Raw genomic sequence first — 24,093 nt, forward strand, 5'->3', positions numbered from 1 at the left:
CAGATTAGCTTTTTTTCCAAGTGAGGTGATATCCAAATATTTTTCTCTTAGGCATTCCTTGTAGTCCATTAAAATAAAGACCGAGGAGAAAAAAAACCTACCAACATGCTGGATCTGGGACTATGAGCCTGAGAAAGTTACCTATCAGTTTTACCAAGATAGTTTTATTTTCACAGCCTGGTGTCATCAGAGAAGATTGGTAAGAATCTAGAATGTGGCCATGTTCCAGTTGTTGAAAGGTAGCTTCCATTTCTCAATTAATTTTCCTTGAAAAAGGAAATTGTGTCTAGATGCCAGTTGGCCAAAAATAACTTGTTCATTTTAAAGAAGCATCGATGTGTGTCTTGACTAAAAGAAGTTTTCACTAGATACAGCTAATTTCATGTAATAAGAACACTATCATAAGTTATATAACCACAAAGTAGTCCTGATGTTTAAAATCTTATCAAAATACAGATGAGTAAAACAGGATATTCTAACTGTAATAATCCATAAGTTTCAAATTTAAACATTAAAGTATAATGACTCTTTTATTTTTAAAATTAGATTAAATTTTAAGTCAAAAGATAAATTCATGTTTGATCAAGAAAAAATCTACTCAATATATGTATGTTACATCATCACACTGTGTATTTTTAAAAAAATCATGTACAACCTAAATATATATAATTTTTATTTGTCAATCATACCTCAATAAAGCTGGGGATGGGAAATGTCTAGCCAGTATTTAAAAGCAGATAAACTATACACATTAAATTCCATTTTAGACAAAAATCTTTAAAAGTTATCATCAAGATAGGGGCACCTAGGTGGCTTAGCGTCTGATTCTTGATTTCAGCTCAGGTCATGATCTCAGGGTCTTGGGATCAAGGCCCACATCGGGCACAGAGGGGAGTCTGCTTGTCTTCCTGTCCCTCTGCCCCTACCCCTGCTCACTGTCTTTGTCTCTCAATCTCTCTAATAAATAAATAAATCTTTAAAAAAATGATTATCAAGATAGTAATAAATAATCTCTAATTTTTAATCATTTGTTACAAGAGATGCCATTTTTAAGGCCAACTTTATTTAGTTATTTATTTTTTATTTAAGTCCGATTTGCTGACATATAACACCCAATGCTCATCCCGTCAAGTGCCCCCCTCAGTGCCTGTCACCCCATCCTCCCCACCAGTCTCCCTTTCCATTACCCCTTGTTTCCCAGAGTTAGCAGTCTTTCATGTTCCATCACCCTCACTGATATTTTCCACTCATTTTCTCTCCTTTCCCCTTTATTCCCTTTCACTATTTTTTACATTCCCCAAATGAATGAGGCCATATAATGTTTGTCCTTCTCTGATTGACTTACTTCACTCAGCATAATACCCTCCAGTTCCATCTATGTCAAAGTAAATGGTGGGTATTTGTCATTTAAATGGCTGAGTAATATTCCATTGTATACATAGACCATATCTTGTTTATTCACTCATCTTTCGATGGACACCGAGGCTCTTTCCACAGTTTGGCTATTGTGGACATTACTGCTAGAAACATCGGGGTGCAGGTGTCCTGCCGTTTCACTGTATCTGTATCTTTGGGGTAAATCCCCAGCAGTGCAATTGCTGGGTCGTAGGGCAGATCTATTTTTAACTCTTTGAGGAACTTCCACACAGTTTTCCAGAGTGGCTGCACCAGTTCACATTCCCACCAACAGTGCAAGTGGGTCCCTCTTTCTCCACATCCTCTCCAACATTTGTTGTTTCCTGTCGTGTTAATTTTTCACCATTCTCACTGGTGTGAGGTGGTATCTTATTGTGGTTTTGATTTGTATTTCCCTGATGGCAAGGGATGCGGAGCGTTTTCTCATGTGCTTGTTGGCCATGTGTATGTCTTCTTTGGTGAAATTTCTGTTCATGTCTTTTGCCCATTTCATGATTGGACTGTTTGTTTCTTTTAAGGCCAACTTTATTTATTTATGTATTTATTTATTTATTTATATTTGTTTGTTTTATTGGAGTTCAATTTGCCAACATATAGCATAACACCCAGTGCATCAAGTGTCCCCCTCAGTGCCCGTCACCCAGTCACCTCTACCCCCCCTCCATCCCCCGCCCACCTCCCCTTCCACCACCCCTTGCTTATTTCCCAGAGTTAGGAGTCTCTCACGTTCTGTCTCTCTCCCTGATATTTCCCACTCATTTTCTCTCCTTTCCCCTTTATTTCCTTTCACTATTTTTTATATTCCCCAAATGAATGAGACCATATAATGTTTGTCCTTCTCTGATTGACTTTAAATATGATAAATACTAATACAGCCATTCTTTTTAAAAATGAGCTTTATATATTTTTATAAAAGATATTAAGCATATTATTTTTAAAAATTTATTCATAATCCTACCAGCCCATTCAACTGTTAGTAATATACTATAATACAAATTTGTCCTGATGAATAAAACCTTCCAAAAGACAAAAATCTAAATACTGTTTTTTTGTTGACAAGGAGTGACTATTTATTTATTTATTTATTTTTAAAGATTTTATTTATTTATTCATGATAGTCACAGAGAGAGAGAGAGAGAGAGAGAGAGAGAGAGAGGCAGAGACACAGGCAGAGGGAGAAGCAGGCTCCATGCACTGGGAGCCCGACGTGGGATCCGATCCCGGGTCTCCAGGATCGCGCCCTGGGCCAAAGGCAGGCGCCAAACCGCTGCGTCACCCAGGGATCCCCAGGAGTGACTATTTATGATTATATTCAATTTTGCTTCTCTATAGCTGTCTGTGGCATCTCAAGGGCACTAAATTATCTGTCTACCTACAGTGAATTAAGTTAAATAAACATCTTTTCTAAAATAAGTCTCATTTATTTTATTAACAAGTAGAAAAGAGACATGAGGTCTAAACTCATCATATGTATATATTCAGAGTAAAGATAAACTAGGTCAAGATCAGCAGTAATCTGTATAGAAAATAGGAGGGGAGAAATTCTTCATAAAATTTTCCTGAGGCCTTTACAAAACATGTAATATTCCAAATGGAAAAGATCAGCCTTTACTAAAGTTTTTATGTTTGCTATAAACCTATTGAAAAATGGGCCCTCGATACTACAACAGTGTATAAAAAAAGGCTGAGTAGAAATTTGGGAGGAAAATAATAAGCAAACTAAACAATAATATAAAAAAATTAGAGATCCTATATGGGAACAATCAAGCATTATCTGATGAAACTTAATATATAGTTAAGGTCAGAGACAGCTGAAGAGACACTGTTTTAGAAATGATCTTACAAAGATGAAAAAGAATATTTTGGTGTGAGTTTTGACCTAAACAAGAACAAGTAAGCATTAGCCTAAAGACTATATTCTCAGAGTTGTATCTATTCTAGTAAGTAATGCTCAAAATGTGTATACATAAATAGAAATATAAACATGACCACAAACATAAAATCCTTGAACAAGGATCTCATGAAGTAGGCGGCCCCGGTGGTGTAGCGGTTTAGCGCCGCCTGCAGCCCAGGGCGTGATCCTGGAGACCCTGTATCGAGTCCCACGTCGGGCTCTCTGTATGGTGCCTGCTTCTCCCTCTGCCTGTGTCTCTGCCTCTCTCTCTCTGTCTCTATGAATAAATACGTAAAATCTTAAAAAAAAAAAAAAAAAAAAAAAAAAAAGGATCTCATGAAGTGAATGGCTTGGTGGTCGAGGGCCTCTTTACCGGAGAATGAGGATTTAAGGGTGTCCAAATAAAATATACGGGAGCCTTTGGTGGTGTTCCTTGAAAATGTGAGAAATCTAAGAATTTTAGGAAATCCTGAACCCAGAGCTTATGACAGGTTAGATGTCCTCAGCATTAGTCTTTGGTGAGGAGGTATGTATATGAGTGGAGAGGATGGGGAGAAATCTGACAAAGGGAGCATAAGATGAGTTGCATCCTAGGGAAGTTAGGTGTCACAGAGACAGGTTGGGTCTGTTGGAGTATCTGTGAGAGCTTTGCATACAAGGCAAAAGGTGGTCTTCAGAGAAAGAAATGTGCCTCCCAACAGGGAAAGCATCTTCCAGCTGAGATTCTTGTGGGTAGAGAGGTCAAAAGATCAGCTGTGACTCACCAAAAATGACAAAGGGAAATGAGGTGGTAAACTCAAAATAAAAATTCACTAATTTTACTTTGGGCAGCAGTGACAACCTAAAATTTAAGACTAGTTTGTTATGCTTAGTGAAAAATGACATACTTGAAAATGAACTAATGTTATACTTGGCAAACAACTGCACTTCTTTTTTGTGGTGTAAGGACGCTTTCTCCTCACCATGTTAAAAACTCAAACAAATACACTCACCACAGACCCATCCATTAAAATTCTTTTAAGAACTATTTTAGCCACCATTCTTCAGATTTAAGTAAAGTCAGCTCCATAATGCAAAGATAATTACACTTCAGCAAGACATTTTGAAAAGTTTACATGTTAAGTAGCTTTAAATGTCAGGATATCTGGTTGCTTTGATAAAATAATAATGGATGAGACAAATAACTAAATCAAGAGTTATGCACTATTTTAAAAAGGGGGTTGATATACATAAATATTAAGGATATATTTTACAGAAAATTTTATTAAGAAACATCTAGAGTGGAGTGCCAGGGTGGCTCAGTTGGTTGAGTGTCCAAATTGATTTTGGCTCAGGTCATGACCTCAGGGTCATGAGACTGAGCCCCAAGTCAGGCTCCACACTTAGCATGGAGTCAGCTTGGTGTTTTCTGTCTCCTCCTTCCTTTGCCCCTCCCCCAGGTCATGCTCTCTCTCTCTCTAAATAAATAAATAAAATCTTAAAAAAAACAAATAAATAATCTAATATAAAATAGTTCACATGAAACTTCTTATAAAAGGATTTTCTAGGATGCAGTTGAGTGTCTGCCTTCGGCTTAGGGCATGATCCCAAGATCTGGGATCGAGTCCTGCATCAGGCTCCCTGCAAGGAGCCTGCTTCTCCCACTGCCTATGTCTCTGCCTCTCTGTCTCTCATGAATAAATAAATAAAATCTTAAAAAAAAAGGGGGGGGGTTCTGTTGTTCCTCCGAGGACATTAACCTGTAACATGTTTCATCATTCCTCATTGCCTGTCTCCCTCAAAATGTTTTTTTGTGTGTGCAGTTTGCCCATCCTTTCTTCCTTTCCTTCCAGTTCAGGAAATGATGTGCCTTTCCCTGGATCAAAAGACATGCCCTCCATAACTCATCACTTCCAAAATCTTGTTTTTTAATTATCCCCTCTCTACTTCTATCTTCAACCCTTCCATTTAACAAGCAATGTCTCTTCAGCCTCTGTCAAACAAACAAGCGAATTCTTTCTTTCCTACCATGCCATCCTCTTCACAGATGGGAACCAGAAAGGTTGTTAGAATCTGGAGCAGCTCCAAGAGTAGACCAGTCTCAACTCTGCCCCATGGTTCTCATGGGGTCTCTCTTACAGCATCTATGCTGCTATTTGCCTGTCTGATTCTTTCTCCTTTGTCTGGCAGATTCTTTGAATATTCCTCAATCAAAATTCTGAAGAAATTGAGTCAGACTCAACAAATTATCTCTCCTTGATCCTCTTCTCTTTTGGGCAATCTCACTGAGTTATTCAAGATGAAACCTGGAAGGGATCTTGGACTTTTCATTATCCTGTAGGAAGTATTGTCCTTTTTGCCTCACATTATTTTAAATCTAATCTACTCCTTCCTCATATCCACAACAATGCTCTGCTTAGGCCTTTATCACCTCTCTTCTGGACTGCTGTGAAGGTGGTCACCTGGTTTCCCAACCTCTAGTACCATTCAGAGTGAAATATTTCTAAAAGGCAAATCTGATCAAGCCAGTCCTCCACTTTAAAATATCAACACAGATGGTACTTCTGGGTTCTGAGAATAGAGATTTACAAATTTATTTATTTTTATTTTTTTCCAGTCTATTTCCTAGTATTTCCACAGCATATATATCACTTTTGTGGAACAAGGCAATAATAAAAATTAAAACATTCCACCTAACCATCATCTCCTTTAAAAAGACTTTTCCTGGGACGCCTGGGTAGCTCAGCACTTGAGCATCTGCTTTCGGCTCAGGGTGTGATCCCAGGGTCCTGTGATCCAGTCCCCCAACAGGCTCCCTGCAGGGAGAGCTTCTCCCTCTGCTTATGTCTCTGCCTCTCTCTTTGTGTCTCTCATGAATAAATAAATAAAACCTTAAAAAAAAAAAAAAGAATTCTCCCCTTCTCCTGGACCTAAAAAGTACTTGAGAGGTAAGAGTCCAAGACTAATATTCTACAGGCTGATCTCCTACAAAAGGAGTTGTCTTCCTCCAAAGCTCCAGGAAAACAAGCTATGGCCCAGTGCTTAATACAATCAATCCTGGTCAACTGCAAAATTTGAACCCAGGCTCCCTGATCAAGCCGGGAATGGGTGGCATATACTATAATATATATAATTATGTGCTTGTTAAATAAATGAGTGCATAGAGCTGCAGCAATAAAGGTCACAAAGTTAGTAATTAGAAGGGTACTTGCATCTTTGTTCTTGTCACTTTAGATATAAAACCGTTTTCTCAAACCCACAACTTCTTATTTAAAAAATTTCAAACCTACAGAAAAGTTGTAAGAACATAATAATTGCCCACACTTTATTTCTCACCCAGTTTCACCAATTGTTAACATTTTGTCACATTTGCGTTCTCCTTTTCTCTTACTCCCCTCTCCTTCCCTCCTCACCCCCACTTTCTGTATTCAAAAAAAAAAAATTTGGCTGAATCACTTCAGAATTATCTGCAGACAATTTAATGCTTCATTGCTGAATACCTGAGCACACATATCCTAAGGATAGGGGCCTTCTCCTACCAACCAAATACAATTATCACACTTAGGAATTCGAATATTAAATATAATACTGTTCTCAAAGTCTGTGCCCAAATTTCCCATATTGTCCCAATATAGCTGTTCCCCACTGCAATCCAGGATCAATTAAGGATTAGCTAGCTACTGTATTTAGTAGGATGTTACTTCAGTCTCCCTTAGTCTAGAACAATTCTCTAGCCTTTTTTTTCTTTCAGGACAGATAATATTTTTGGAGAATCTAAGACAACTATTTTTGCAGAATGTTAAAACTTGGCTTTATTTTTTTTTTTAAGACTTAATTTCTTTATTCATGAGAGACACACAGAGAGAGAGACACAGACACAGGCAGAGGGAGAAGCAGGTACCCTATAGGGAGCCCGGTGTGGGACTCGATCCCAGACCCCAGGATTATGCCTTGAGCCAAAGGCAGACGTTCAACCGCTGAGCCACCCAGGCGTCCCAAAACTTGGCTTTAAAAGAAATTATTTGGGCTTTTTGTACCTCACCTAGCAAGTAAGCTTCACCTCTGGATTTCATTCTGGTATTCTGAATTTATTTATAACAGACTCATTTAAAAATCAATCACAGAACTGCAGAGTTGGAACTGGGCTCAGATACATTTGCTCAAATCTCCTCTGATTATAGCTGAGAAAACTGAAATCCAGAACAGTCTAGCAACTTGCTCAGAGCCAGGTTTAAATGGAGCTCTGACCTCATTCTACCACATTACCGCATGGCAGATGTAGCTCCTGAGGACATGCTCTGTCAGATGACAAGAAGCTTTCAGACCATTTTTATACACCGAGTAGAAGTTTGAAATATTGCCATTAGATATTTCCAAATTTAAATGTTAAAAAGTCTCATACAGTAGTCTTTATAAATCAGCATTCCTCTTCTCTGACTGCTTGAATAACTGTTTCAGACGCCAAAGACAGAAAGCAGGTAAAGCAACTTTTTCCGGGACCTCAATTAGTCTGGCCCTCAGTTCTGGCCCAGCAGGGACGGGGACACACCCAGGTTGTGTGAAAAATGGGAAGGATCATGCGCTGGAGTCAGTTTCAGCTCCCGGAGTCATTAATTCTGCAACCTTGGAGAAATCATTACATCTCTCTTAGATTCTTTTTCTTCACATATAAAACAGAAATACAATTATTGGTATCTTACAGACTGTTATGAAGAATAAATGAGATTACTAAGAGAAATGATACTAGCAAAACACCCATGTACTGCTTGGTATGTACAAACACTAGTTCCCTTTCCAATTCTACTCCCACCTTCCCTGAACCTCCTAGTTTACATGGGTAGTAGGGACAGGCTTATACTTTACCTCCCTTCCAACACTAATGATTTAAGAAAAACATAGTTTACTAATTAAACATTATCTCTGGCTAAAGGAATTTTAACTACGTTCTAAATCATTATTAAGGAAACATTATGCTAAATGCTGGTGCTTACTTGAGTATGACACAGCTATAATACCAATTCTGCTAGTAAAAAATATGCATATATGTTTATACTCAAGGGGTTAAACTAGAATAAAATATTCCAAAATATTAATCATGAATATTCTCAGATGGTGGGATTTTTTTGTTAAAGATTTTATTTATTTATTCATGAGAGATAGAGAGAGAGAGAGAGGCAGAGACACAGGCAGAGGGAGAAGCAGGCTCCATGCAGGGAGCTTGACGTGGGACTCGATCCTGGGTCTCTAGGATCATGCCCTGGGCTGAAGGTGGTGCTAAACTGCTGAGCCACCCAGGATGCCCAGATGGTGGGATTTTAAAAGATTTTGTCTCTTACTTCTTCACATTTTCCAATTTTTACAATAAGCATGTATTACCTTTATAATAAGAAAAAAAGTTTATTTTCTAAAATAATAAAAAGATTTTAATAATATACATCTTATGATAGGATTATATTCTGCAATTATATACTGTCAAAATCACTGTGAACTTACATCAGGAAGGCAAGAACGTGCCAGAGTGCTGGAGTATAACATATTCTCTGAATATGATAAATTCAAGCAATTCAAAATTCAAAACTGTTTTTCTTCCATTTTCAAAACAAACTGCTGTTTTTTTCATTTAGGCACAGGGTGTACATATTGGCACGTAAGAGCTGTGTGTGTGTGTGTGTGTGTGTGTGTGTGTAAATACAGAACCACACTTAATGCAGCAAGATGTTCATGCCATAAAAGGCAAACTGGGCAAACAGCAGATACACGACTCCTATTTCATACTTAACGAGGACATGCAAATAGTGGGTGGAATTGTACCAAAATATTTAAATCATTATTTCTTCCCTTTTTTTTTTTTTTTTAAACTTCTGAGTGTGCTTAGCTGAACTTGTACATGTTAGTTAAACATCAGTAAAATGTGACTTCACTGTAAACATAATTTGGGAAGACAGAAGAGACATGGTTGAACTCCAGCAACAGTGGCAGGCACCTGCAACTGATGGAGGCGAGAAAGCAGAGGCCCTGACCCGGGGCTCAGGTGCAGCCAGTTTACTGGGGGGAAGCTGAGTTAGTTGTTACAATACTGTAATTCTTCCTTAGTGATTGCTAAGTAGTTGCTGTCTGAGCCCCATCAGGTGTGCTAGTACCCTGGCTCACCCTGCGACCTCTCCGCATCTGGGACAACAGTGTACCCTATTTCAGCACGATGGCTGCTATCTGCCTGATTGTTAATATTTCAAACACCACCCCATCTCTACTGGCATTTCAAACACCACCCCATCTCTACTGGCATATCTCTATCCATTCCTAGGCACTGCCGGTCACTGGCTATACCATAGTTATTCTAGCACCTTCATTTTGCACTTCCAAAGGTAGCTACTTGGATAGAGCATCCATGTGTGTCTTTGGGGCGTGTATGTTTGTGTGTGTGTGTGTGCATGCACGCACGCATGTGTGTTTTAAGAGAAAGAAGAGAAAAAAAGAGAAAGAAGAGAACATAAGGGAAATGTTATTTCTTAGAAAAAAAATAATTTCATCATGGGTCCTTTCATTTCAGAATCTCAAATCAGATGCAGGAAGATTTTTATTTATCCAGGATTCTGTTCTTTTTCCTGATCAATCCAGAAAGTGCTTCATCCTCTCACAGTCTGATGGAATATCTAACCTATCTAAAGCACATCATCCTCCCTATCCCTCAAAAGACAGAAAACTAATTCCTGATACTAACAGGAGCAGAGCATTCATAAAAAGAAAGTACACCATTTTCAAAATACATCTAATGACCTAAAAATGTCATCATCTATGATACGAAATGTCAATGCTTAGACTATCAAAATAACTATTATAAAAGAGATTTCTTTTTACCTACAAGGAATGAAAAATAATTCACTAGCTCAATAAAAGCTCAGGAATAAGGCTAAACTAGATATCAGGAAAAAAAATCAAGAAAATAGTATAACTAGTTTTTAAAATAAACAAAGCCATGTTAAAAAAAAAACTTCACAGGAATAGTGATGTTAATAAATCAGAGAAAAGAAAATTCCATAACTGTTTAAAATGACTCCTCTAAGAACTGGATTTTCAACATGTATAGTAGTTATAATAGCAGGTTGGTCATGATATATTTTCTTATTATTGTCATTATTCCTGCTTTACATAGGAGTTTGTTTTTTTTTTTTTTAAAGATTTTTATTTATTCATGAGAGACACACACAGAAAGAGAGAGAGAGGCAGAGACACAGTCAGAGGGAGAAGCAGACCCCACGCAGGGAGCCCGACGTGGGACTCGATCCTTGGTCTCCAGGATCAGGCCGTGGGACTCGATCCCGGGTCTCCAGGATTAGGCCCTGGACTGAAGGCGGTGCCAAACTGCTGAGCCACCGGCGCTGCCCACATAGGAGTTTTATTTGTAGATATTTCTTTATCTATTTAGAATAATCTCCAAAAGCTAAAAATGTTAACAAGAGCTAAAATTTTTTACATAGTCAAGCATGTAAGTGTAACTCACCTTATACATAATAATTTTCAGAATCTTAAAAAAGAAAACAGTACAAGTTGTCCTTATTTTCTGTAACCCATCATAAAATACAAAAACCGTTCATACCTGCATAGGTCCAGGAATGCAAGACAGAACTCTCTCTATGTTCTCAGAGGTCACATCAACATCGTTCACAGCAACAAGGACATCACCTGAAAACAGAATAACAAAGGTTGTTGTATGAATATACAAACATTAAAAACTAACTAAAACTTAGAACATTTTTTTTAAAAAGCATCTATTCCAACCTCTTCAAAGTACTATGGAATTCATTATGTATTATTATATAGCTCATAGCAGCAGAGCTAAGCTCCCATTCCACTCTTTTCTTATATTATAATGCAGCCCAATGTTATGCGATCACTAAAGACAACCTATGGATATTTAAAGAGATGAATATTCTCATTTCGGATACAATTGGGAGGATTATGTCAACTCAAAGGACAAATACAAAATTTGTAGCATTAACCAAGTACTTACACAGTAAAAAATTTGGCTGAAACTGTAATTAAATTCATGTGGTACATCATAACTCAACATGCTGCAGCATTCACTGTTATTATTGATCTGTGTCTATACACAGCTCTTTGTTTCAAAGGCCCCAACCATAACAAAATTCACAGCATATTTTGGTAAAAGCTTCTTTTCCACGGCTTTTCTGTAAATGTGTATGTTTATCAAACTTTCATAAAATAAAGATCAGTGTTAAAGTGGAAATTTACTTTTATAACACAGAGGTAATATCAATATATCAGTGAGTTTTTTATTAATAGAAATATATATACACCAAGGTTATTTTCTATCATTCCTAAATATATCATTAGGAAATGGACCAAATAATTAATATTCATCTAACAGATATTTATTGAGCACCTACTGTATACCACGCACTGTTCTAGGCACTACAGATAGAGAACTGAATAGACGAAAATCTCTACTGTCACAGAGCTTCATACTCTGGGGAAGACGGATAATAGACATGCATACAGATAATAGTGTTAGTAGACAATTCTCCATCAGTCCCTCATGTTTTTGTACATCTTGTAAGGCAAGGCACTGAAAGTCCTTGTTCTGGATTATTATTTCAAGAATGTTTGTGTAGTGAACAGCCTTGAACAATAGAGCCAGTGTTGTGGGGAGTAATCATCTGAAAACATGTCTAACAAAACTCTAAAAGCAGGAGACATACATGTATTGTCATAACAGATATGAAAATTAATTAGAGTGAGTGTAGTATACATATTTTTAAGTGTTTAGTAGAAAATTTTCTCTTTCTGTAACAGAAATATTATATCCACTTCTCATTCTCTCAGATATTTGTTTTCCTCAAGTTTTTCTCAGCATCTCTGTGACTCAGAAGTGGCAGGCTTCCTGGACATTGTATCACTGCAGTGGGCAGCAAAGTTCTTTCTTAACAAGCACACAGAAGTCATTAGTATGCCCTGCCAAAGGCTGAAAGGAAATGAACTGCGTGAATTGGTTTGAACTATTAGATAAGAAATGCTCTGCAAATTACTGATGGAAAATTTTATCAAGATACATTCAAAAGTTAAATAAAATAGAAAGAGGTGAAATCAGTTTATCACAGTGCTTAAATCAATTCCTCAATGTAAAATTAATATTTGAGAAAATCCAACAATTTCTCAGCATCTACTTATATCAAATGCATACTGAAAGGCACCAAGGGCTATGATAATATATATGCCAAAGTTTGTTTACTGCTCTACTTATACTATATACAAAATGAATATACAGTTTAAGAAATTATTATTATTCTTTAAAGATTTTCAGAGAAAGAGTACGCACATGCATGCATGAGCAGGGAACCCAATGAGGGGGTGAGGGACTCAATCCCAGGGCCCTGGGATCATGACCTAAGCTGAAGGCAAATGCTTAACCAAATGGCACTCCAAGGTACTCCGAGAAACTATTTTTAAAACGAAACTATTACACATAAATCTAGAAAAAAGATATACGTAAAATGTTGCCTTTGGGTGTATAGGCTCTTTTTTTCTAAACTATTACGTTAAATAAATATTACTATTATAAAAAAATTAAAGCTCATTATTTTACCAAAAAAACCCGACTGTGGTAGGCAGATGAATGGTCCCCTAAAATTGTCCACATCCTAATCACTGAAATCTGTGAATGTTACCTTACATGGCAAAAGGGATGTGGCAGATGTAATTAAGTTAAGGATATTATCTAGGTGGCCCAACGTAATCGCAGGGTATTTATAAGGAAGGAGCCAGGAGGGTCAGAGTCAGAGAGAAGCTTGAAAATGCTATGCTGCTGGCTTTGAAGATGCAGGAAGGGACAAGATAAGGAATTCAGGTGGTCTCTGAAAAGTTAGCCAAGGAAAGAGATTTCTAGCCTAGAAAATCCATAAGGAATGCAACTCTGTGGATACTTTGATTTTAGTGCAAGAGGACCTATTTTAGATTTCTAACTTCCAGAACTGCAAGATGATAAATTTGTGTTGTTTTAAACCACTAAATTTGTGGTAATTTGTCACAGCATCAATAGAAAATGAATACATCTGTGTAACAATACAAAGCAGTCTTGGTTAAGACCCAAATAGGAATTAGGGACCATGAAAGATAAAGAATAGATCTGGATATACAAAGTTCAAAGAGGTCACTGGAGAAAAAAATAAATTAATCTTGTTAAAAGGAGAATTTATGCACAGAAGGACTGGGAAATATGTATGTGCCAGTGTGGTGGAATCAGGCTGTGAATTTAAACTGGTCTTTTAAACTAAGCTGAATTTGATTTAGGGGAAAGAAAATCTGGCTTTTGAAACATAGTTACCATATTGCTATTTTATACATTCAAATCAATGCATTTACTGTCCGAAAAATTCTTAAATTTTGAGAGAATTAACTTTATTATATATACATATATATATATTTTTAAAACACTTTTTTTTAAAGATTTTATTTATTTATTCATGACAGAGAGAGAGAGAGAGAGGCAGAGACACAGGCAAGGCAGAGGGAGAAGCAGGCTCCATGCACGAAGCCTGACGTGGGACTTGATCCCAGGTCTCCAGGATCAGGCCCTGGGCCGAAGGCAGCGCTAAACCACTGAGCCACCCGGGCTGCCCTTATATATTTTTAAAGCTCTAATAACAATTCCTCATTTATAACATGCAGGCATAATCAGAAAATTAAGGTCCGTCCTAATTTCTCATTCTAGAAATCCTTGAATAATGGTGGCTCATATACTAGAACTATCATTCAAAATATTTAAGTCAAATATCACATTCCCTGATGATGCTGGATAAGAAACTGGTGCAAGGTTTTTATTTCTCATTAAAATAGAAAACAAAACTACAGAAATTTGGAAAAATTATTGATGACCCTAGCACTATAGCCATAGTCATTTTCATAAATTATTTTTAGTCTTTACCTATATTGACACAAATGATGTATAAAGGAATGTCACCCTTTTAAATCTCTCAAGTAATAAGAGTTTTTATGTTGGTACATAGTATTTAGATTATAATTTTAATAGTCAAATAATGCATACACTTATTAAATTATAATTCAAATAACCATACTCCAGTTTGACATTTTCATGCTTTTTATTTTTTATTATTACTAAAAAATGTTTAAATAAATGTTTTCATGCACATAGTTTGCCTTCTTTTACATCTAGGGTCAGCAAACTTTTCACAAAGGGCCAGATAAGTAAATATTTCAGGCTCTGAAGGCCATATGGCTTTTGTTGCAGCAACTATTCTACTCTGCAACTACAGCTCAAAAGCAGCAATAGACAACAAACACATGAATATGGCTGTGTTCCAATACAATTTTATTTATCAACACTAACATTTGAATTTCATATAATTTTCATATGTAATAAAGTATTCTTCTTTTGATTTTTTTTATTTTAATCACTGAAAAGGTAAAAACCATTCTCAGTTTGCAGACTACAAAGATGAGTGCTTGGCCTGATCTGACATACAGGGCATGGTTCAGAGATCTGTTTTAGATTATTTCTTTTGGATAAGTGTATCAAATGGATTAAATGGGTTAAGTGGTACATTGTTATAGCTTAATCCTTATTTCCAATTACATTTTGAAAGGATTAAATAATTTCTTTTCTTTTTGGCTTCAAAGAGAAATCCTTTGGCACTTTCCCCACTCATTCAAGTGAGCACCACAGCAAGTGAAAGAGTTTCTGAAAATGGAAATCAGAACTTGTAGGTCCCAGCTTTATCAACTGATTGACCTCTGTTCTTGGATAAATCATATAATCCCTCTGGTACTCATCTGTAAAAGGAAGTGACTGCACCAGATGCTCTCTAGGAAGGCCTAAAAACTCTAATTCTACCTTTCCAATTAAGTCACTGCTTGTTTCATTCCTTTTCTACTGGGTCAAGTACCACAGGCAAAATGTGGGAAAGAAATGATATGAAGGAGAAGAGACAAATACGGCAGAGATACTTTAAAAAAACTGAAACACTGGGGTGGCTCAGGTGGCTCTGTCGGTTAAGCGCGCAATTCTTGGTTTTGGCTCAGTTATGATCTCGGAGTTGTAAGATCGAGTCCCAAGCTGAGCTCCATGCTCAGCTCAGAGTCTGCTTGAGACTGTGTCCATTTTTGTCAGCCCCTCTCTTATCTTGCTCTCACTCTCTAAAATAGATAAATAAATAAATCTTTTTTTTTAAAGGGGGAAAAAGAAAATTGAAATGTTTCAAGTTTTACAGAAGGTGAAAATGAAAATATGTATCAAATAACAACATGTAAAATATTAGAGAATAAAAACCATTCATTAGATGCTCACAAAAAACCGAACCTATCTTTTTAAAAAAGCACTGCAAATGTTTAACTGGAAACAAGCGGAATGTCCATCAACAGTGAAATGTAAAAATGAATATACAATGGAATATCACATATCAAAAGCCTGGATATTTCCCAAGATTATAAAATAAAGAAAATAAACACAAGAGAATATACCCTATATTTTTCTATTAAATGAAGTTTAAGAAGAGGTAAAATTAAAAAAAGAAGAAGAGGAGGAGGAAAAACCAACTCTGTTGATAGAAAACTTGACTTTCAGAAGGAAGGAGGTATTAACTGGGAGGAGGCACTATGGAACCTTCTGGGTACTGGAAATGTTCTTTGGGTGGTAGTTACACAGGCATATACATATGTCAAAATTCATTCAATGTATACTTAAGATTTGTCCATGTTATGAATGTTATACCTCAAAAAGATTTCTAAAAAGTAAAAAAACTTCAAAAAATTTAAAAGAGAAATAGCACAAGTGTGTCATACAAAACAAAGTTATTCAGTGATCACAGGTGAGAACCTTAGAAGTTACACAAAAAGCACTTAAAATAAAACTTTTACTGTTAATGTGTTTAGAACATTAATGTGTGATTTCTTTAACCCTATCCTTTCCAATCCTTAAAAAACACCTACTTAAACTAGCAAAACTGGGTCATCTTGATGAAAAAAAAATCACCAAGGTGATACATAATTTCTAGGATGCAGGTAAAAAGAGGATTTGCTTTGGTTTAGGGATACAGACTGGCTACTCGTAGTCAAGGAGCAATTAGCTGTCAAACTTTTTTTTTTTTTTAAGATTTATTTATTTGAAAGAGAGAGAGCACCTGCATTCACGTGCATGGGGGTGGGAAGGAGCAGGGAGGGGCAGAGGGAGAAAGAGAATCTCAAGCAGGCTCCACACCCAGCATGGAGCCCAACACGGGGCTTGAACTCACAACCCTGAGATCATGACCTGAGCCAAAATCAAAAGTCAGATATTTAACTGACTGAGCCACCCTAGTGCCCCTCAGCGGTCAAACTTTAAGAAAAACTCAGAAATAAAAAATAAGGAGTTAAGTCAGCAGAAAGAACTGCAAAAATGGCACCAGAAAATGCAGCAAACCCCCCAGAATCCCAGTAAAAGAAGAATCAGAATAGAACATGAGTTCTACTGTCATGAAAGGGAAAGAATGAAAACAGTCACCAGTCTCACTGTGTTGGCCAACACACTTTAGTCAAAGGAGGGTCATTCTCCAGCTAAGACAATGGCAGAAGTCACCCCAGCATACTGCATTACCAGGACAAAGTTTTCAAGATCCTCCTGCATATGGGGTTACCTCACAGTTCAACCACAGAATTCAGTGTGAAATGAAACAATGAAAGAAACAAATGAGAGAATTCCATCCTGTGGGATTATCAAAGTCACCATGACATTTTAATTGTCCATTATTTATTCCCAAAGTATGTGACTTTAAAAATATACAACATAACCATAAAATTAAACATCTGAAAAAAGAAAAAAACATTTATAATGTCTCCACACAAACCCAACTCTACTAGCATTTTGCTGCATTTATATTTACTTCTAATCATTTTCCCCTATTTTTCTACATAGTATGTACATTTATTCAATAACTGTTTTTGAGGGCTTATTTATCAACCAAACCTTTTGCTATTCATCAAGGATGAAATAATCATTTTATTCTGACAATTTTTTTTACATATTGGTAAATCATAAACTCTTCCATTATGAAACTGAAATGATGAACTTCATTTTTTTTGCCTTTTTATTGCTACTCAATACACATGCAGAAAAGTGCACAAACTGTAGTAGTACAACAGTAAATTATCAAAAAATGCACATATTTATGTAACTACATTCAGGCCAAGAAGTATACTCTGAGCATCATGTGTATCTTTAAATTATTTTAAATATAATCAACAGGACTATATAGTAGTCTCTCCCTCTCTATAGTTCATTCTCTTTCCTCCCACACAGATGGTATGAGAAGACAAAAGCGTCATTCCTAGAGGATTCAGCAGACTGGAGTGAGGATCAGGGGAAAGTAAACATGGAATAGGACGTTCACTGATCATAACCACCTCTCCACTAGGGTTCAAGAGAAATGGGCAAAAAGAATTTTAGAGATTTGTCTACAAATCAGTCCAATTAGGTCCTGAACAGAGGCCCCAGATAAATATAGGCGTTTCCCATCTTGTGGTATCCTAAAATTATGGTGGTTGGCAACAACCAGGCAAGATTTCATAAGCATGAATTCTGGCATCCTCTGAAAGAACAAAGAATAAACCTTAGAGACATTTTACAAAAGAGGAAGTTGAGCACCTGAGAGAACGTAAGCATGCATTAGCTATCTGTTACTGCATAACAAATGACCACAAAACTTAGGTATTTATTAATTAATTAATTTATTTATTTATTTATTTATTTTTAAGATTTATTTATTTATGATAGACATAGAGAGAGAGTGAGGCAGAGACACAGGCGGAGGGGAGGGAGAAGCAGGCTCCATGCCGGAAGCCCGACGTGGGATTCGATCCCGGGACTCCAGGATTGTGCCCTGGGCCAAAGTCAGGCACCAAACCGCTGAGCCACCCAGGGATCCCCCAAAACTTAGGCATTTAAAACAACCACCACCACCTATTATCCTTCTTGGTTCTGGGGCTGACTGGGCTTAGCGGAGGTTCTCACTCAGGGTTCCTCATGTAGTTGCAGTCAGATGGTGGTTGGGGTTGGAATTATCTGGAAGCCTTCTTCACTCATGTGTGGTAACTAATTGATGCTGCAGGGCGGCTGAGACCTCTGTTGGGGTGATTAGCTGGAATACTACTCGTGGCCTCTTCATGTGGACCACCCTTGCTCACACAATGAAAACTGGACTCCAAGAATACTAAGCAGAAGCTGCATCACCTCTTATGATTCCACCCCTGAGATCACATAGTACTAGTTAAGCTGTAGTCCAGGCCCACAGGGGTAGGGAGGGGAGGACCCAAAAACTTAACTCTTCATGGAAGGAGTATCAACATGACGTTGTAAGAAAGGAATAGGGAGATCTTGTTGCAACCATCTGGAACACCCACTGCATAGATGTCCTTCCTATGTGATTTCGCCCTTGTAAACCCCTATCACTGCACTTATCATACTATGTGAAACTGTCTACCTACTTCTTTTTTTTTTTTAAAGATTTTATTTATTTGACAGAGAAAGAGAGAGCAAGCACCTGCAGGGGGAGAAGCAGAGGAAGGGGAAAAAGCAGGCTCCCCACAGAGCAGAGAGCCCCACGTGGAGCTCTATCCCAGGACTCTGAGATCATGACCTGAGCCGAAGGCAGATGCTTAACTGACTGAGCCATCCAGGCCCCAGTCTGCCTCTTTCTGACCCATCTCTTCCATCACAGTCTGAGCTTCTTAAGAAGTGTAAGTGGATCCTTAGAGTAATCTTTGTATTCCTGACACTTAGCAAATGTTCAAAAGTTTCATTGAATCAATGAACAAATGCAATTTAGACTAAGAAATATTTTTAAATGTTTCTAAAGTAGCTATAAAAGTTTATCTAATTTTTTTTAAGATTTTTAAAAATTTATTCATGAGAGACACAGAGAGAGAGAGAGAGGCAGAGATACAGGCAGAGAGAGAAGCAGGCTTCCCGCAGGGAGCCCAATGTGGGACTCGATCCCGGGACCCCAGGATCACACCCTGGGCCCAAGGCAGACACTCAACCGCTGAGCCACCCAGGTGTCCCAGTTTATCTAAATCTTATAGGCTGAGTCAACTTAAAAGACCATGAGTTTTTAAATCTGTTAATAACTTAAGTTTCATTAACAATATATTTTCACATTTGACTAATACAGCTTTATCTAAGTAATAAAGTTGCTATGACTCAAGCATTATATCCAACGCTAAAAATGTATTAGCAATACAAAATGCTCACCTTAATATATATTCAGAATGACTTTTGGATTTTTTTCCCCTTAAAATTGATGAAATGTTTTATGACAAGCACCCTTAAAAGGAAATTTATGTATAACATCATTGTTGCTAAATATGCCAAATGAAACAGCTTAAAACCACTCCAAGAATTTAGTGTACTCAAGTGCAAACATACAATTTAAAAGTATTTTTATTCATAAATTACATATTTTTATATCATGCTGTTGGATATAGGTCATTCAAATCTAAATTATCATTGTAAAATTAGCTTATTTTCTTTCTCTTGTCAGCAAATATAACCAAGATGAAATATAATTATATAATTCAAAACTCAAAAATTAGTTAAGCTATTCCTTGGCTTAAACGAGGCACACGCCTCAACTTACCAAAAACCTTATTTAAGAACAGCATGGCCTTCCTTGAAGTACACCATGCTTAACAATTTCACTATTATCCCAAATATCACCAAGCAGTCCTTAATCTGTTGAGACTTTGGATAGAATTCTGTTTTGATCATGTCTCACAAAACATCATTAATCATGAATCTCTGCACACAAGAACTGATATTTACCAGCAACACTTACCAATTAATATCTGACCACTCTTCATAGCAGATCCTCCTGGTAGCAGGCCATGGACCACAAGTCTCTCTCCAATGCCCTGTTTCCCACTTTTTTTCCAGCTCCACTTAGTCTGATGAATAATCCCAACCAGTACTTCCAGAAGCTTGAGCTGCTCTTTGGCTTTGGTTACAGTTAACTTTTTGGGGTTTACATAAATATTCACATCTTTATACCGCTGTTGGACAACAACTCCTGTTTTTGGGTTGGACTGATGCTTTAGAATGGACACTGGCTCATTGTCATTGCTATTTTTTTTATTGTAGCGCTTGGGTAAAAGACTTTTACTTTTTAAAATTTTGGTAAACCGCTTCAGCTTAGGTTCATACTTTTTTCCTTCTTTGTAATCTTCTTCAATTATAATTTCATTTTCACTGAACCGGACATGGTTCACAGTAGGAGTCTCAGGAAGGAGGCTTTCTTCTTCATCTTCACTCAATTCCAAATAAAATAATTCTCCATTTTTCTGCACATTGTCCAGCCATTCGGGTTCAACATCACTATAAAAAAGAGAAAAGATATTCTGAATAGCAGCCAAACATAAGAAAAATAGTTATGTTTTTTGGGCATGGGCACGCAGGGAGGTGGGAGGAGGTGAAAATTCTTTGATTCTTTCAAAGTCTCACTATTTCTGATTTATTGTAAGCATCAACATTATTTCCTAGGACACTTTTTAAGAGTCTTGAAGAACTGGGGTTGGAGGAGAGGGAATCAAAAAAGCATAGTGAGGGCAGCCCAGGTGGCTTAGCGGTTTAGTGCCGCCTTCAGCCCAGGGTGTGATCCTGGAGACCCGGGATTGAGTCCCACGTCAGGCTCCCTGCATGGAGCTTGCTTCTCCCTCTGCCTGTGTCTCTGCCTCTCTCTCTCTCTCTCTCTGTGTCTGTCATGAATAAATAAATAAAATCTTAAAAAAAAAAAAAAAGCATAGTGATAGAAAAGAAAAAAGAAAAGGAGATGGCCTCCTTCTAGAACCTAAGATTTTTTTTCATTTTAATTCAGCCCTTGTTCACTTTACACCATTTCACTGGACAATAATTTACATTAATAGTTGATTGTTCAATTATATCCAGATATAAGCCATTTGGAAATTGGACATAAAAACATCCTGTTTGCATAGAAATTATTTAGTATGTTTATGTTAAAATGAAAACTAAAGCCTATTGTTTTTAATAAATTTGTTTATACGATAAATTTTCAAAACATTCACCTCACCATAAACTAAAATCTTTGCTAAAAACTAGTTTATAATCACAGTTGATAAAGATCGCTTCTACAGCCTAAAATTTCCATTAAACTTGTTTTTTTATAAACAATTGTAAGAAAAGTAAACCGCATATTACATAATTTGTCATGTGATTGTTAAAAAAAACTTTTAACTGAAATAGGCCATTGATAAAAACAAAAGTACTTCTATTAAAATGGCTGAAACAGGGATCCCTGGGTGGCGCAGCAGTTTGGCGCCTGCCTTTGGCCCAGGGCGCGATCCCGGAGATCCGGGATCGAATCCCACATCAGGCTCCCGGTGCATGGAGCCTGCTTCTCCCTCTGCCTGTGTCTGCCTCTCTCTCTCTCACTGTGTGCCTATCATGAATAAATAAAAAAAATAAAATAAATAAATAAATAAATAAAAATAAAATGGCTGAAACAACATTACAAAACAAAATGCTTATCTTAAGGTATCAATCCTAAATACAAACTCAACCCTGCCTGTTCAATGTAATGAACACTACCTTTCAAACTGCTATTTTTAAAATAAAACTGGTTACAGTGGAAAATAAAGTATGTAAAGAGAATATTTCAGAAACACCAGCTGTAATATTCTGATGTAAAAGGGTATAATTTGTGTTCTAATCATTCCATCAAATAGAAAGACATTTCTGTTTTCTGCACTATTTATTAGCAACTCTTATTCTTTTAACTTAAAAGTCAACTATTTCTCTAGGAGCACCTGGGTGACTCAGTTGCTTAAGCGTCCACCACTTGAATTTGGCTCAGGTCATGATCTCAGGGTTGTGAGATCCAACCCCGTGTTGGACTCTGTCCAGTTGTGGGGCTTTTTGCATTGGGATGGAGCCTCCTTAAGATTCTCTCTCTCTCCCTCTCCTGTGCTCCTCCCCTCTACCACCCAAACCTGTGCACACTCTATTACTCTCTAAAAAAAAGTCAACTTCGCTCTAAAAGTTGTGAAAATTACTTTTAAAAAATGTATTACTCTATTACTCAACTCTGAAACTAACTACTGATCTCATCTGTGGTTGGGAATTTTTAACTATATATTAATGGTTTAAAAAAAGGCATATCCAGGGCAGCCCCGGTGGTGCAGCGGTTTGGCGCCGCCTGCAGCCCGGGGTTTGATCCAGGGGACCCTGGATCGAGTCCCGCATCGGGCTCCCTGCGTGGAGCCTGCTTCTCACTCTGCCTGTGCCCCTGCCTCTCTCTCTCTCTGTGTCTCTATGAATGGATAAATAAAATATTAAAAAAAAAAAAAGGAATATCCAGCCCCATATATAAAACTAACATTTCTTTGGCACTTATTGGTTCCTAATTGTGGCATTATTTTAGCACCATTTAGCATCAGGTTTTAACCATTTATCAGATGTTTCAACCGTATCTATCTGTACCCACAGAAATTAGTATTTACTCTGAAGAATCTAAATATTTCCAATCTAGATAACTATGTACCATGATTTAAAATGGTACAATGTACATATCATGATTACACATAATTACATATGAAGATATATATCAGTTTAAACACTGAATGAAATTATTTGCTTTATAATCTCACTCTTTTAATCTTTAAAATTTGAATGGGAAACCATTTTTTGACTTAAAGATATTTTCAGCTTGCAGGGAGCAGGCACAGGGCATTCAATCATGGAGCAAATGAACAGTGCAGGGCACTTGGAAAGTACTAGAATTGTAATGATTAAAAAACATCAGTTCCTTCCCCTGTCTAGTGGAGAAGAGAAAGTGAGAAAGAATTCACAACAATACATATGGTAAATGAAAGACAGAGGTCATCTAGTTTATCCTGGGATTGAGGATCAGGGCAGGGAGAATTTCTGGCAGAGGAGACACAGAAGTTTGTTTTGTTTTGTTTTGTTTTGTTTTTTTCAGAAGTAAGTTTTAAAAGAGTAGGTGGTTGGTGATGGGGATATAGGGAGCTGAAAGAGAAAAGACAACTCCAAGCAGAAGGAACAGCATAAGCAGAGGCCTTGAAGGACTGTCTCCATGCCCATGTGGACAACTAAAGCTAGTCTGGAACATAACTCAACATCATAAAAGCCACATATAAAAAACCCACAACTACTGTCATCCTCAAAGGGGAAAAACTGAGAGCTTTCCTCTATAATCAGGAACAAGACAGGGATGTCCACTCTCACCACTGTTACTTAACATAGTACAGGAAGTCCAAGCCTCAGCAATCAGACAACAAAAAGAAATAAAAATCAACATCCAAATCCACAAGGAAGAAGTAAAACCTTTAATATTTGCAGATGACATCATACTCTGTAGAGAAAATCCAAAAAACTCAACCAAAAAACTGCTACAACTGATACACCAATTCAATAAAGTTGCAGAACACAAAATCAACATTCAGAAATCTGTTGCATTTCTCTAAAATAACGAAGCAGCAGAAGGAGAAGTTAAGGAATCAATACCATTTATAATTATACCCCAAATCATAAGATATCTACAAATAAACCTAACCAAAGAGGTAACAGATCTGTATTTTGAAAACTATAAACATGTATGAAAGAAATTAAAGATGACACAAAGAAATGGAAAAATATTCCATGCTCATGGATTGGAAGAACAAATATTGTTAAAATGTCTACTACCACCCAAAACAATCTACACGTTTAATGTAATCCTTATCAAATTACTACCAGCATTTTTCACAGAGTTAGAATAATCAATCCT

General features: G+C 37.0%; 1 protein-coding gene across 4 annotated transcripts in view; it reads right to left on the bottom strand.

The window, feature by feature from the left end:
• INTU (inturned planar cell polarity protein) overlaps positions 1-24,093 on the bottom strand; it is an 83,315-nt gene that overhangs the window by 44,482 nt on the left and 14,740 nt on the right. For all 4 annotated transcript variants that reach the window (XM_072788478.1, XM_072788479.1, XM_072788477.1 and 1 more), the window contains exons 2-3: positions 20,131-20,666; positions 10,887-10,972 (exon numbers count right to left, since the gene is read on the bottom strand). In XM_072788478.1, coding sequence (XP_072644579.1) covers positions 10,887-10,972; positions 20,131-20,666 — 622 coding nt within the window. The remainder of the gene's footprint in view (positions 1-10,886; positions 10,973-20,130; positions 20,667-24,093) is intronic.

The sequence above is a fragment of the Canis lupus genome, chromosome 20 (genome assembly GCF_048164855.1).
Source record: "Canis lupus baileyi chromosome 20, mCanLup2.hap1, whole genome shotgun sequence".
In the NCBI taxonomy this organism is placed as follows: domain Eukaryota; kingdom Metazoa; phylum Chordata; class Mammalia; order Carnivora; family Canidae; genus Canis; species Canis lupus.